A 14,000-nucleotide genomic window follows, 5' to 3' on the forward strand; every position below is an offset into this window, starting at 1 on the left:
CAAGGATTGGGTTAATTTTCACTTATTCTTTTTTTGTTTTACTAGGAAAGTTTGAAGGAGAGGATACAAAACTTTAAAGCTGTTTTTAGAAACAATCTATAAATTATGTTAATTTATTCTATTCATATAATAGTGGCTCACAGCTGAGAATAATTGGTAATTATAGTGAATTATTTCTATTCGGCAGTTTTAAACATTGAATATTCAAAGTTATAATTTACTTTCTGGTTGGCCTTACTCCAGTTATCATCAATTCTTGATAACGACATTTTTCCAGTTTTCTCTGTCTGCAAATTGAGTTACAGTTGTAATTTCCTGACTAAAAAGCAAGACCTCTGCTTTCTGCTTTGGTGCTAATGAGATGTGAAAAATGTACCAGCATTAACCAAATCAGAACTACTATGAGGAAGGTTGAAAAAAAAACAAAAACAAAAACAAACAAACAAAAAAAACCCACCACACAAAAAACAACACACACAATGTAAACTATAACAAGAAAACATTAAAATGAAATTATATATCTGAGAATTACGTTTCCCTCAATGCCAAAGAACCCTGGAAATACTGATGGCAAGATTAAGGTTGATCAACAGCTTCAGACTGATTTCACCCTAATGCTGACACACTTTACAACTAACTGATATTTTCTGTTTTCTACATGCATCTGTAATAGCTAACATGTTTTAAACAAAACAAACAAAAAAAATCCACGTTGTATTCATTTCTTCAACAAAGGATGGATTTCACAGCATTTTGCAGTTTCATAGGGTTATCTGGTAAAGCCAGAGATTTAGGCTTTCCAGGGACAGACAAAGGGGGAAGGCAGAGTAACAAAGATTCTCCTTCCCACACCTTTGTCTGCAACCAGAAATCTCAAAGTCAATTAGCACGAACCTTTCATGCAGCTCCTTGCCATTAAATTTAACAAAAATACTTTGTGCCCGTCTGAACAATTTCAACAAAAATTTAAGTACAGGAGTACAGTACAGGGGTAAATCTGTTTTGTCTGTTCAGACATTAAAGTCATTTAAGCTTTCATTACCAAATCTGATGAAGTGAATAATTTCTTCAGATATCTGAATATGTCAGACTAAAAGAACTACAAAAATCTTGAGCTGGGATACTTTGGGCCCTCACTGCAAGATTAAAAACCAAGTTACAAAGACAATCTGCAACAATAGAGTAGCTTCAGAGAAAATAACGGCCTGATTTTAATCCCTCATCATTCATCTATTCCATTTTGGTCAATGGACACACATCATGGATGGATCAGAAGAAGAGGTATCTGCACAGGCTACTTCACTGAAAAAAACCCAGTGGTTTGATGTACAATTTACTACATGCACACACTGGACAGAAGTAACTTAGGCACAAAGAGAGACAGTTCCATTGTAGTGACTCTAGAGATGGAAATATTTTAAGAATTAAACAATCATCTTGCTTAATCCAACTGTTAGATAATGAGTTTGCACTCGTTGCAATCATTGACGTAGTGAGGTTGATTTATGTTCTGAAGATTGCCAAGCATACAGCGAGGAGACTGGGATTTTTGGTGAATATACTCCTGAACAGCAGTGTGAAGTCCCTAAAAAAATCAAGGCTGGATTAATTTTAGCTTTGTGTTGTGATCTAAGAATGCAAAATTCAGTAAATACTCTGCTGACAAGACTGTAACCCACTTGTTTCAGATAGTCAAGCCATCCTAAGCTATCCATCTTCAATCCATCTTCCACCATCAGATTCAAGAATGCCATAGACTTCTAAGGAAAAGTATGGAGATGGCATAGATGTACATCACAGAAATTGTGATTCTAGGATTTTCTGCTCTCTTTCGTACTCATATCCACTTTTTTTTTTTTTTTTTTTTTTTGTATGGAAGACTGTGGAACAATTTCCCAGTTACCAAATTGCAATGTTAACAATGACCTATATCATTGTCTTGGTACATTTGCAGTTTTCTAAACAGCAAATTTTTAAGTGTGAACAGTAGCTGTAAGTGTACCTGAGGAAGCAGGAAACACTCTGAACTTGAGTTGAGAGGAAGCTGTATCTCTTGAATCTTACCAAATGAGTATCTGCAAATTCCATTTGTATGAAACAATAACTAACATTTCTCATTTATATTCTGCTCTTGAATGTCAATATTACTATAAATTCTGAATGTTTGAAACAAACTAATGAACATAGCAACATTTTGGTTATAGCAACATCATAAGTTGTGTCTCATCAGTAAAAATAAACTTTCCTGTTGGATTTCAATGTTCCATTCAGTGGCCTATTTCAGGCAGTCCAATAAAGATAATGTGACTCATAACATTAAATCCTCTTATTTTTGTATTGTCTCACAATGCAGATTGCTCAAAATCTTATTTCCTATTTTCAATATTATGCTGCACCAAGCAGACAACTAGATTTAAACAGTAATCAACTATTCAGTTGTCATCAGCTAATGTTAGTCAGGCACTTTCAGGATTACTTCATATATGACATATATGGCAGTTTGTGAACATCAAACATTCTGGGATCAAAACAGTTACACCTAAAATTACAGCGACAGATATTTGGTCCATACCATCAATGTTTCCTGACTATCATGGAAGAACTCTTATTTTTTTTTGCAGATAGATTCTATGAAGTCCATACTGCCTTCTCTGACAAAATGCGATTTTAATTATCCATCAAGATACTTAATAATTATCCCTCGATTATGCATTTCATTTCATGAAAACTTCGAAAACTGTACCACAGTATGTAAAGGACTGCTTCTATCCCTGCAACCCAGTATTACACACTGACATTTCTGGATCAGGGAAGCCACCTGCTGACATTCACAGGCATTAAATCAGAGTATATATCTTGATCGACTGAGCGTGTCAGTTTTGGAACTGTGCTCAATGACTGATCTAAAAACTAGGAAGTTTTAGAGGAACTACATACAGACCATTTTTTAAAACATGTTTTTTAATCCGCCTTTAGAGACTTCAATGTTAACAACACACAGAAACTCTTGTTACTGTTAGTTATCTTTTTTTTTCCTTCTTTTTAAACAAAACACTTGTTCCATTAAAGATTCCTAAAAGTATTTATTATCTTCCCCTAACATGTCTGGGATTGTCATTAAAACTGCTTTGTCTTCAGAGCTTTTCTTAGTTTACAATTTATGTAATTTCAGTAGCTATGATTAGAAGTCTTCAGTGTTAAAGAGCGAAATAAGCAAGTCTATATAAATAGTATAGATAGAAAAGGAAATTTGAATGCAATCTAAATTGTGACAAAGAACCAGCTAAACAAAGATATTCTTGATTTTGACTTCTGTCAAAAGACAAAACAGAAGAATTTCATAATTTTTACTTCAGAAAGGAAATATTTTCTAACTTAACTTCACTGTCACTTCATCAAACACTAGGCAAAGTGTTATAATGTTTAAGCTGCAGCCATTGCAAAAATGTGATTATATTTATTAAAAATTCACATCATGTTTGGTTTGTTTTTAGGAAGCTTCCTGAAAGAAGTTTGACTGGTACCAGAGAAGCTTTGTAATTTAGTTACTTATAAAAATGTAGATACCTAGCATAGTTCACTCCAAGACATTATCCTGTTAAAATTTCTTCAATAAGAATTTCCTAGGGATTTCCTATACTGGCTTTATAAATTTTGTATGTACGTATGCATATAAATTATGAGTAAGAGATCTTGAACATTAATAACTGTGTAATACAGATTAACAGACAATTGCTGGAAGGAGAGAAAATAGCAAGTGCTGTTTTTCAGTGCAGTCAAGTGGTGTATTAAATGTAACACACTTTGTAAAGTTCTTCTCGCGTTTCAACCAGGAAAAAAGGAACACTGTCTCAATATTAATTTGCACAAACTGCAACTGGAAATCTTTAAAATTATAATAGCACACTTATAAAAAGAAATAAAGCATTTGTTACTGTGTCACAGACATTCAAATCAAATCACCCGGTGAAATGGATGGATATGAAAGAAGCTATCTGAAAACACTGAAATGAATTTTCTTCAGTTACTGCTTAGTGTTTGTTACCAGCAAACACCTCACAAAGCAGGCTTTGCAACAAGCAAAGCAAGGAAAAACATTAAAACATCCCACTTTCTGTAAAGCCAAAGTTTTAACTCTTCTTTGAAAAAGGGTAACAACTAAAAATTAACTTCTTATTGCTTTTTCTTCTTTTTCATTGTGTGATAGTTATGTTGGGATCCTTCATTAAAAAAAACAAAAAACTAGTACTACAATGCGATGCTCTCGTAGTGTAAACACTCAGAAGAGGGAATGAGTGCCAATAAATGTAACAAATCTCCAAGCGTCGTTCTCACAGACAGCCTTACGGCCACTGACTGTTTATGGATACATATTTAGCAGCTTTCATAAGATTTCTGTTACAGGAAATGAAACTTTTCTGGACAGGTGTTCCAGCTTAATGAGGAAACATTCTTGAAATGTTTATCGTAGGACACAGATGAAGAGTGAAGTTGATTTATATGTTCTATATAATTCTTATTAGTTTTACAACTGATATGACTGTATGTATTTAGAAGAAGAAGGTGAACACTTTCACAGAATGATAGAATCAATTGTTTGAGTTGGAAGGGACCATTAAAGGCCATCTAGTAGAACTCCCCTGCAATGAACAGGGACATATCCACAGCTCAGTTTAAAAAACAACAAGCAATAAGACACAGGCAGGAAGTCAAATTGTAATTTTGAACAGGAGCAGATGACTGGGCCATGAAAAATAATATTCTATCTTCAAGATGCTTGAAAGGCTGAACAGCCTGGTAATGGCATCTGCTCACAACTTCAGAGTAAAAGGATTAAAAAAAAAAAAAAGATCAAACTCTTCAAAACTCCACCAACAGAACAATGAAACATCTGTCAATTTGTTTCACGTCATTACATCTTTCAGTGCCTTAGGACTACCCATTTTTTAAACAATTCAGCATTCATTTTAATTGTACACCTTGCTACTATAGTACTGATGAAAAAAACTCTATTTATTTTCCTGCTTATCAGTTTTGCATTTAATTCTAACATAACTTTCAGAAGACAAATTAAACTTAAGATCCAGTGCTGACCCAGTCATCTCACTTTGTTTATTCCTATCCAGACTGAGCGATAAGAATATAAGAGCTTATAAGAGTATAAGAGCTTATAAGAATATAAGAAGAAATATGGAATGTTCTTCAGAGACAGCCATAGTGAATGATCTACTATACATATATGAAAAAAAAATGCAGTGACATGACTGCCACCACATGTTTTCAGAAAGCTGAGTTAAGTGGCTATATAAATTGCTTTTGAGCAACTTTCACATAACATTTCAAAGAAAGTAAGGTTTGGAAATGTTTTTGTTTTTTCTTTTAAACATACATACACCATGCATATTCTGTTTGTAGGTAAAAAGGCACTCAGTGATTCTTCAAAAAGAACTTAACAATATGTTAAACTGACCTTTTGGAGTCTTCTGTTTTTTCTTACCATCCCTTTGTGCTTATTTTTTTGTTCATTAAAAACTTTGCAAGAGCCATAAGTAACATCATACTCTGACACGCAATTTTCATCACCTAGAAAGCAAGCATAATACAAATTTAGAAACATGAAATGAAACTGCCACACTCTATAGAGCTCAGAACAATTTTAAAAAAATCTAACTTAAAAAATTGCATCAGTTCACAGAATCAAAGAATTGTAGGGGTTGGAAGGGACCTCCAGAGATCATCGAATCCAACCCCCCTGCCAAAGCAGGTTCCCTACACCAGGTCGCACAGGTAGGCATCCAGGCAGGTCTTGAACATCTCCACAGAAGGAGACTCCACCACCTCCCTGGGCAGCCTGTTCCAGAGCTCCGTCACCTCACTGTAAAGAAGTTTGTGCGGAACTTCCTTTGCTGCAGTTTCCAGCTGTTTCCCCTTGTCCTGTCTCCACTCACCACTGAAAGAGTCCTGCCTCGCCATTCTGCCCCCCACACCTTAGATATTTATAGACCTGGATCAGGTCTCCTCTCAGTCTTGAAAAGTCAAGGCTAAACAGACCCAGTTCACTCAGCCTTTCTTCATAGGAGAGATGCTCCAGGCCCTTCACCATCTTCGTGGCCCTCCGCTGGACTCTTTCCAACAGATCCCTGTCTTTTTTGTACTGGGGAGCCCAGTTATTTTTCCATTGTTGCAGTTATGGAAAGAAAAATGACACACGAGCACTTGACTTTATCCTTCAGTTTCTCATCTTCTAAATAAACTAATTATAAAACTAATTGTAATTTCTGATATTTTGAGTACTGCATATTAATCACAAATAGAGAATGAGCAACTCAGCTTTTTGTTTAAAATTTGTCATTTCTGTGAATACACAAAGAAATATTTTGGAAGCACTGGTGCTATATTTTTATATTCCTTACTGAAACATGAGAGCTTTTAGAACACACTGTTTTTATCCAAAATATCCTGAGGGTCCAAAATGTGTTTTCAAACAACAGTTTGTAAACAAATCAAGCAAGCTGTTAGCAGGCAAGGATTGACAGCACATGCAAGCGTATAGATCCTGTTATTTAGAAAAAGGCACCATCCATGAGAAGGTACTCTAATATACGACGAAAAGCAGTATTTCTCATTACTTATTTTTTAAATTAACTAAATTTAATTTGTCGACTTTGTTTCTAAATGATAAAATTCTTGGGGATTCTTGCCCCACTTAGATTTAAATCCAAAGACTTGGATTAAAGTTCCAGTGATGGTTGGACCTCTTTCTAGTTTGGCTTCATTCTCGTTTGTTCTCTGCATTTACAAGACAGCAGGAAAAGTCCATCTTCTAAATTATCAACTCAAGGACCCTGCATACTACATAAGTAAGGGTTATTCGTGGCCATCCAGTTCCTACTTCCCCTGCCCATGTTTCTGCTCACTATTATTATTCTTATTATTTTTAAGAAACAGTTGCTCAGTCAAAAGTAAGGTTTTCACCTTCAGTAGCTTTTCCTAGGGCATTTCTGATAAGGTTGAGAGAATTGTTTGAAGCAACTGTACTCACTATTATCCATAAATTTAATCAGCAAACTCATGGCACTGTGTGATTAGGTCTTCTAAATCCTAAAACATTGCTCAGTGGTTGGTATTAACATCTTCATAACTGAGATGTCTCTCGATTATTACAACAAATTACAACAACAGAATGGCTTTAATTTACAATTTAAGTTTCTCATCATTCACGATCATTTATCACCAGTGAGAAGTTTAGAAACAGAATATTATCTTCAAAAATCCCTTTGATATTTTGAGTTAAAAAGCAAGTAACGGTTAGATACTATGTGCTAGTTTTTGTTCAGTAAAATCATAAACTTTTATTATAAGCTTTATCTGTAGTGTTCTCCTTTATGAATATCTTAAAGTGTCACTGCAATTAAGTTACGTCACATCTACTATTCTATACTTTTATGGCAAGTGTCATCAGACTTTATAAATTCAACATCAAAATAACCTTTAACTCTATTTTGAAATAGTTGTCCTTCTTGTTTTAATACATTACAATTAAGTTTTTGTGAAGATAAAAAACAAGGAACCAAGCATAACTTTTCTTCATTCCTCACTGTTTTTAAAGGACAAGTAAAATGATATTAATTAATTAAATTTAATTTTAAAGATATGCACAGTATTTTAGATGAATTAAGCACCTATCTCAACATTCTAGACCTAGAACCTCAGGTAAAACACACCCATCTAAATCAAACTTGATCATTTTTGTACTAAATAACATAATGATATTTCCAATTCCTTATTTCAGTCTTAAACAACACCTACTAAACTATAATTGATCTTACTTCATGTCCTTCGGCCAACTAAGATAATCTTGCTCTCCATATTTACTATAAATATCTAAATTGACTCAGTTAAGCCTTAAATATACTGTCAAGACTGGAAACAATGCTAGATCCAGTTCAACTTTAAGTGATTTTAGGATGATTAAAAACATAATAATAATAGTCTTGTACTCTTTAACTAATATTATTTATTGTTACAGCTTTGACATTAAGTCATGGGAATTCATTGAATTTAAGTATTAGCGTTCTAAATGGTGTAGTTCATGTGCCAGCTTATCTTATCATCAACCCTACTCAAAGGTCTGTAAGCAGACGGAACTGATTTCAAGGTAAATTGATGTATAACATGGGTGTCCAACGGCCTGCCTGGGCCATATTTAAAAAAAAAATATCCGTATTAAAGCATAAAAAAGGGCAACAAAAACATAAAATTAGAGGGATACTTGACCTTGTTTTAGGGAAACTAATAAACATGTTAACTTACTAACTTATGAAATTGTTATACACAATAAGACAAGCTGAAGCTTATTAACTAAGAAAGAAAATTTACATGTCTGCTTAATGACAAAAATTGGTATCTTCACAGGCACACACAAAGGCAGTTGTGTGCAATCACGGTGTTTTACCCACCAAGTGGCATGCGTGTCATATGTAAGGCATGCTGGTTTTGACTCAATTAAGTGCAGTGGTGAGTGTGACAGGCTGAGTTAACAGTGCATTGTGCCCTCCCCTCATAGCATTCTGTTGCTGCCTATGCAGCCTGTACTCAAGCTATGCACATTATATTCATGAAAAGTATTGCTCAAATCACATGATAATGGTAACAATTTACAGTCTTGTGGGGCCGCATTTCTAGCTGTCATGTGACCTGCAGGCTGGGCGTGATTTAAAACATGAATGACAAGGAAATCTGCTAATGACACAGATTGTCAACCTTCACAACAGCAACATTGTATATCCATAAGCTTAAACTCAAAGCCACCATTTTGCTCATCCTGCAACTGCTAGAAATCTAGGCATGCAAACCCAGCAGTTAAATTTCTACTTTAAAATCAAAGAGTAAAACTAGTCTGTAAAGAGAATGCTTATCAAATGTTACATCTTGTCATTAAAGACGTGTAGGAGTGCCACTAACTTAAAAACTGGGCAAGAAAAATGCTAGATATTTAAACATATACAGACATTGAGTCAATCTTACAATGAACATTTTATCACTCCTAACCATACATATGTAAGGGGTAAGTAATAATATACTATTTACCCATTTTCAAACCATGTAAAACATATAAACAAAGCAATCTACTATTTATTTACTAATTAACATGGACGTGAAATAAGGAAAATAAATATTAGAAAATAAACATCAGAACGTATTAAAACCATATTTAATCAATATTCATGATTACATTTTACAGTGTCACAGTTAGAAGTTTAAAACACGATTTTAATTTTCTTCCACAAAATTTCCATTAACAGTGAAAATACAATTCAGTTTTTATTACTGATCTCTTCTATTTTCATATGAGCTTGTAACCAGAAAGGATTGAAAAGAAAAGTGTCTGGTAACTTTTGTTTGCTGAATACCATTCCTTAATCCTCTCCTCCAAAATCTGTGAGCTTAAACAAGTTGTCCAATAAAAGTGTAACAGGCTAGAATACTGGTCTCAATTTCATCACTAGAATTCATGATTTAGAATTAACTCTAATTGGGTTCATACATTTGTGGGTACACTTATATAATGTAAACCTGCATCTATTTTATTGTTTGTTAAATATCATATAGCAATGTACACAGATGTAAAGAACCCAAAAGAGCAAGTCAGCTCAATTCCCACTGATAAATACACAGTTACCCTGTAATATTTCCAGTGAATGGATTTCATAAGCGTGAAACCAAAATTGTTCTGCCCTTTAAATAATAAATTTTATATAATGCATTGATGCTTCGTGAAAGTTTTTTGTTTTTGCAATAGATACATCCAACAGCAAAGTATAGGCCCCAACTGAACTTCTAACACTCTTACAAAATGGCTGTGTAGGTTACAATGAATGCACAGGTGGTTGTTTGCAAGAAAGATGTTGAGCAGTGGAATAGAGCGGAGACTAGGACATCCTGGCCAGGGTAAGAAATAAATTCCAGAAGGCTTTAGCAATACCCAGTGTGATCAAAACATGAATAATGTTGAGCTTTTGTGAAGGAATACACAAGGGAGGACTGTTAAATAAATGTAAAATTAAACATGGCTTTCATAAGTAGTAAGAGAAGCAAAAGTGGAGAGCAGACTAAGGAAGCCTGGTACAGAATAAAACAGGTATAACAGCTTCAAGGAATATTATCCTCCTGTATCCATAGAAATGTATGGAATGATCCTAAAAACAATAGATTGGTGATAGACTTCATATGGAAAAGTGGATGTATTGCTTAGACTGTAAACCTGGAGTACCTAGCCAATAGGGCAACATGAAAGTAACTACCCGTGATGGGAGGAAAAAGAAAAAGTGTATAATGAGAAGTGTGTCGCTGATCAAGCGCCTGTTTTCTCCTTTGCCACAGGGGTGTACGTGCCCACTATTGCAATAACAAATAAAAACGTTGTTGCTTTCCCGAGATCTTCGCCTAACGGAAAATTATCGCAACTGAGCATTTTCACAGTACCATTATAGAATTTTCCTGAGTTGCCAAGACTTAACATTCTAGTATATATTTGCATTGGAAGAATTTATGCTAAACTAAATTAAGAATGCTCAAGTATAAATAATAATCTTAAAATTGTTATTAAAAGCAAAGATCAGCTCCATATAAACAAAGCCATAACTGAAAGAGATGCTTACTTCACACATTGTTCAGCTGCCCCAGGTGAAGGATATAGACTCAATCTTCTAGGGACCATTCCAACTCAGTATTATATGATTCTGTGTGCCTTCAGATGTCAAAATCACTCTTCATTATAGCAAAAGTTAGAAATTGTTGGGTTTATTTCCCATTAGAGATTTTGTGCCTTTAACAGTAATTTTAAATGGTGAAATAAGAATAATTTTAACAGGGAATGCTATGCTTAATAGTTACTTGTAGACAGTTTACACAAGTATCATAACATTAAAAGGATGAAGAACTTGCTACCTTAAACAAGACTTGAGCAGAATGACAGAATTAATTGAGTTGGAAGGGACCTTTAAAGGTTATGCAGTCCAACTCCCCTGCAATGAACAGGGACATCTACAGCTAGATCAAACTGCTCAGAGCTTGGTCCAGTCTGACTTCAAATGTCTCCAGGGTAGAACACGTTAAAGAGTGTGTCACCTTACTTCTTATAAATTCCTTTATATATTGAAAGGCAGTGAACAAGCTTCCCAAAAGCCTTCCCCTCTCTGGGCTAAACAGACCCAGCTCTTTCAGCCTGAATAGCAGCATAAAGCTTACAGAATGCCAAGCATTCTGTAAAAGGAAGAAGGCAGCTCACAGTTTGGTTGCATTTCATAAGCCAATTTCCCTCTCTCCTGATGACTTTATGCTTGCAGTATATGAGAATACAAATGTGTGTTCTTTTGGCTCCTACACACTCATTTAAGTAAAAGTCTGGACTGCAGCATATTTTTCTTTTAGTGTAATTCTCAAGCATTTTTCCATTGAGAATGACATTTTGCATTTAGTTGTACAAGTACTTCTAATGCAGTATGGTACTGTTTTGTTTTCTGTCTCTATGTACAGACTTACCAGGAGTGTGAGTATGACAATTCATGCTGATTCTGTAGGATGGGCATGGACATACTGAGGCAGATAGTTCTCAAAATTTAATCTAGACCTGCAATTTCAGCTTTTTCACCATCAGACATACAATTTAATGGCACTATTTCTGTATGTTCAGCTAGTTTAAACTACTTTATTAAAGCATAATTTGCTTTAAAAGACTTTTTTCTACCTCTCTCAAAATTGTATGTAGCTTTCAGAAACACCTATCAGTTGAGCCCATGCCTCTAAAAGATTCTTTGCAAGAAACTTCAGGAGGATTCCGGGGCTAATTTAGACCTTGTAGCTGGACTTTATTCAAATCAGATGAGAAAAAGAAGTCCTCATAAGAAGCATCGACAGTACACAGATCCTTGCTATCCATAGTAACCCAGTGCAAGAACACCTTTTTAGACCCTGATGCACTCAGTTTAAAACTAGACAGTGTTTGTAGTTGATTTCTTTTTCTGTGTTCTGTAAGACTATCAATTCTGCCAAAAGGAAGCCTTCTATCAAATGAATGTGTATTTAATTCTTCACTGCTCAAAAGTGAATTAGAGAGACTGTCATTCAAAGCACTATTAACAGTAATTAACTCAGCAGTTTTTTGGGAAGGAGCAGTACGAACCAAGTCCTTGATCTGCAGAAGATAAGTTTTGTTTGCAACTAAAGTAGTCATTGTACTTCCATCCTTATGGTTTTGTTCTGAAAACTTTTCTAGATCTTTTATTTCTAAATACAAATTATCATGCAAAGTATTCTGCAAAATCTGCTTTTTACCTAAGGTTCTTCTGCTAGATTGCTTCTGGATTAAGCTCTTCTGGTCACAGCCACATGAGGGAGAATTCACTGAAGCACTCATAGAAACGTGAGTATGAGTCTGAGTATCGCAGATGTTTTCTACGTCTTTTTTCTGTCTCTTTGATGTAATAGTTCCGAAAAAGTCATCACAGCTTGAGTTTAAGCAGTCTTTCTTTTTTTCTCCTGTAAAATATGAAAAGTAGCAAAATAAACAGTTGAGAAAACAGAAACAGAACAAAATTTCTAAGTGAAACACATATGAAATTATTGAAAGGAGAAAGCAAAGATATAGCCACTTACCTGACTGTTCAGTGACCAAGTCATTAAACAGAAACAAGGTATATTGATGAGAAGCTGCAATAGGTTTTACTATCATGTATTCCTATGTGTTATTTACAAACCCTATCTTAAAACAAAGCAGAGAAAATCTCTAATGTGTGAGAAAAGCAGCATGATTTTATATTGATAGAGTTAGCTGGAATCTATATAATCATTTTTGCTCATCTTCTTGTAGTTTTCCCAGAGTTATGAAGAAATTAAATACACAATAATATCACAATCTACGTACTGTAATAAAAGAAAACAATGTGGAAAAAGATAACATATTTCAGTTATTCTAAAGAAATTATTTTGGGAGATAATAAAAAGAAACCATTCATAACTCTTCACAGTAAATTCCTCTGAAATAGGCTTGCATCTTTGATTATTGAAAATACAGTTTTAAGAATCCAGATGTTCCATACAATTTTCTATACTCTATTTTTACAACAAATGTATGTTGAGTGCAAAGTTTCAGCAGTACTCCCTTTGTTAGTGCTGCTGTAGGTTTCAGGGAAAACAGCAATCTTATTTCCTCACTAAATATTAATAATGAATTAAACATATGGTATATTTTGGTACATTCTGAATTAAGCTGCAATTGAAATGTCAACCAACGCACTCTCATAAGCCTTACAAACAAAGGGTCACCATGACTGACTATCAGAGATGGAAACTACACTGACTATTATCAGGGATATAGAGGATAGCTCCAAAAGTAAAGGCTCCTATTTATTTCCATGGGAACTACAACAGATACAAAGAGCATAAGGACACTATTTCATAGAACAAATTCTTAGCTACAACACATTATTTTTCAGCATAGTCACCACCATTAACTGTGCATTATTGCCAGCGACAAACAAGAGCCTGCGTACTCCACTCATAGTAATCTGCACTAGCAGGAGTGACCCAGTATTTCACAGCTGCTATGACAGCATCATTATTGAAACATACCACCTTGCTGTGCTCACATCCACTGTTTGGTCTCCATAACTGTTCAGCAAGCACTGATGAATGTCAGTAGGTGCCACTTCCTCCACTTGGAGGAATTCAGTGACACATGTATGCTGCATACACACTTCATGTCAGACATCATTTTGTCAGACTGCCCCTCTGCTGCCATCTGTCACATGGCAACAAAATGTAATGGAGTACTAGTGAGAAGGTTCAACCTCTCACATCGTGGTCCAACATAATAAAATAGAGCGCATTACTTTCAAAGCATCCCTTGTAATATAAAAATCTATAGTGCAGCTGTAATGCTACAGGGGCATATTCAAGGTAAAGTGCTCAAATCGATGTTTAACCTTATCAGCACACAA

At 34.7% G+C, this 14,000-nt stretch overlaps 1 protein-coding gene across 1 annotated transcript in view; it reads right to left on the bottom strand.

The window, feature by feature from the left end:
* Positions 1-14,000, bottom strand: part of MCPH1 (microcephalin 1) — a gene marked incomplete at its 3' end in the record, with an annotated part of 118,819 nt that overhangs the window by 94,446 nt on the left and 10,373 nt on the right. Inside the window, exons 7-8 of the mRNA XM_079550864.1 lie at positions 12,337-12,540; positions 5,471-5,583 (exon numbers count right to left, since the gene is read on the bottom strand). Of these exons, the coding sequence (XP_079406990.1) occupies positions 5,471-5,583; positions 12,337-12,540 (317 nt within the window). The remainder of the gene's footprint in view (positions 1-5,470; positions 5,584-12,336; positions 12,541-14,000) is intronic.

Source organism: Tetrao urogallus, assembly GCF_951394365.1.
Source record: "Tetrao urogallus genome assembly, chromosome: 2".
Taxonomy (NCBI): Eukaryota; Metazoa; Chordata; class Aves; order Galliformes; family Phasianidae; genus Tetrao; species Tetrao urogallus.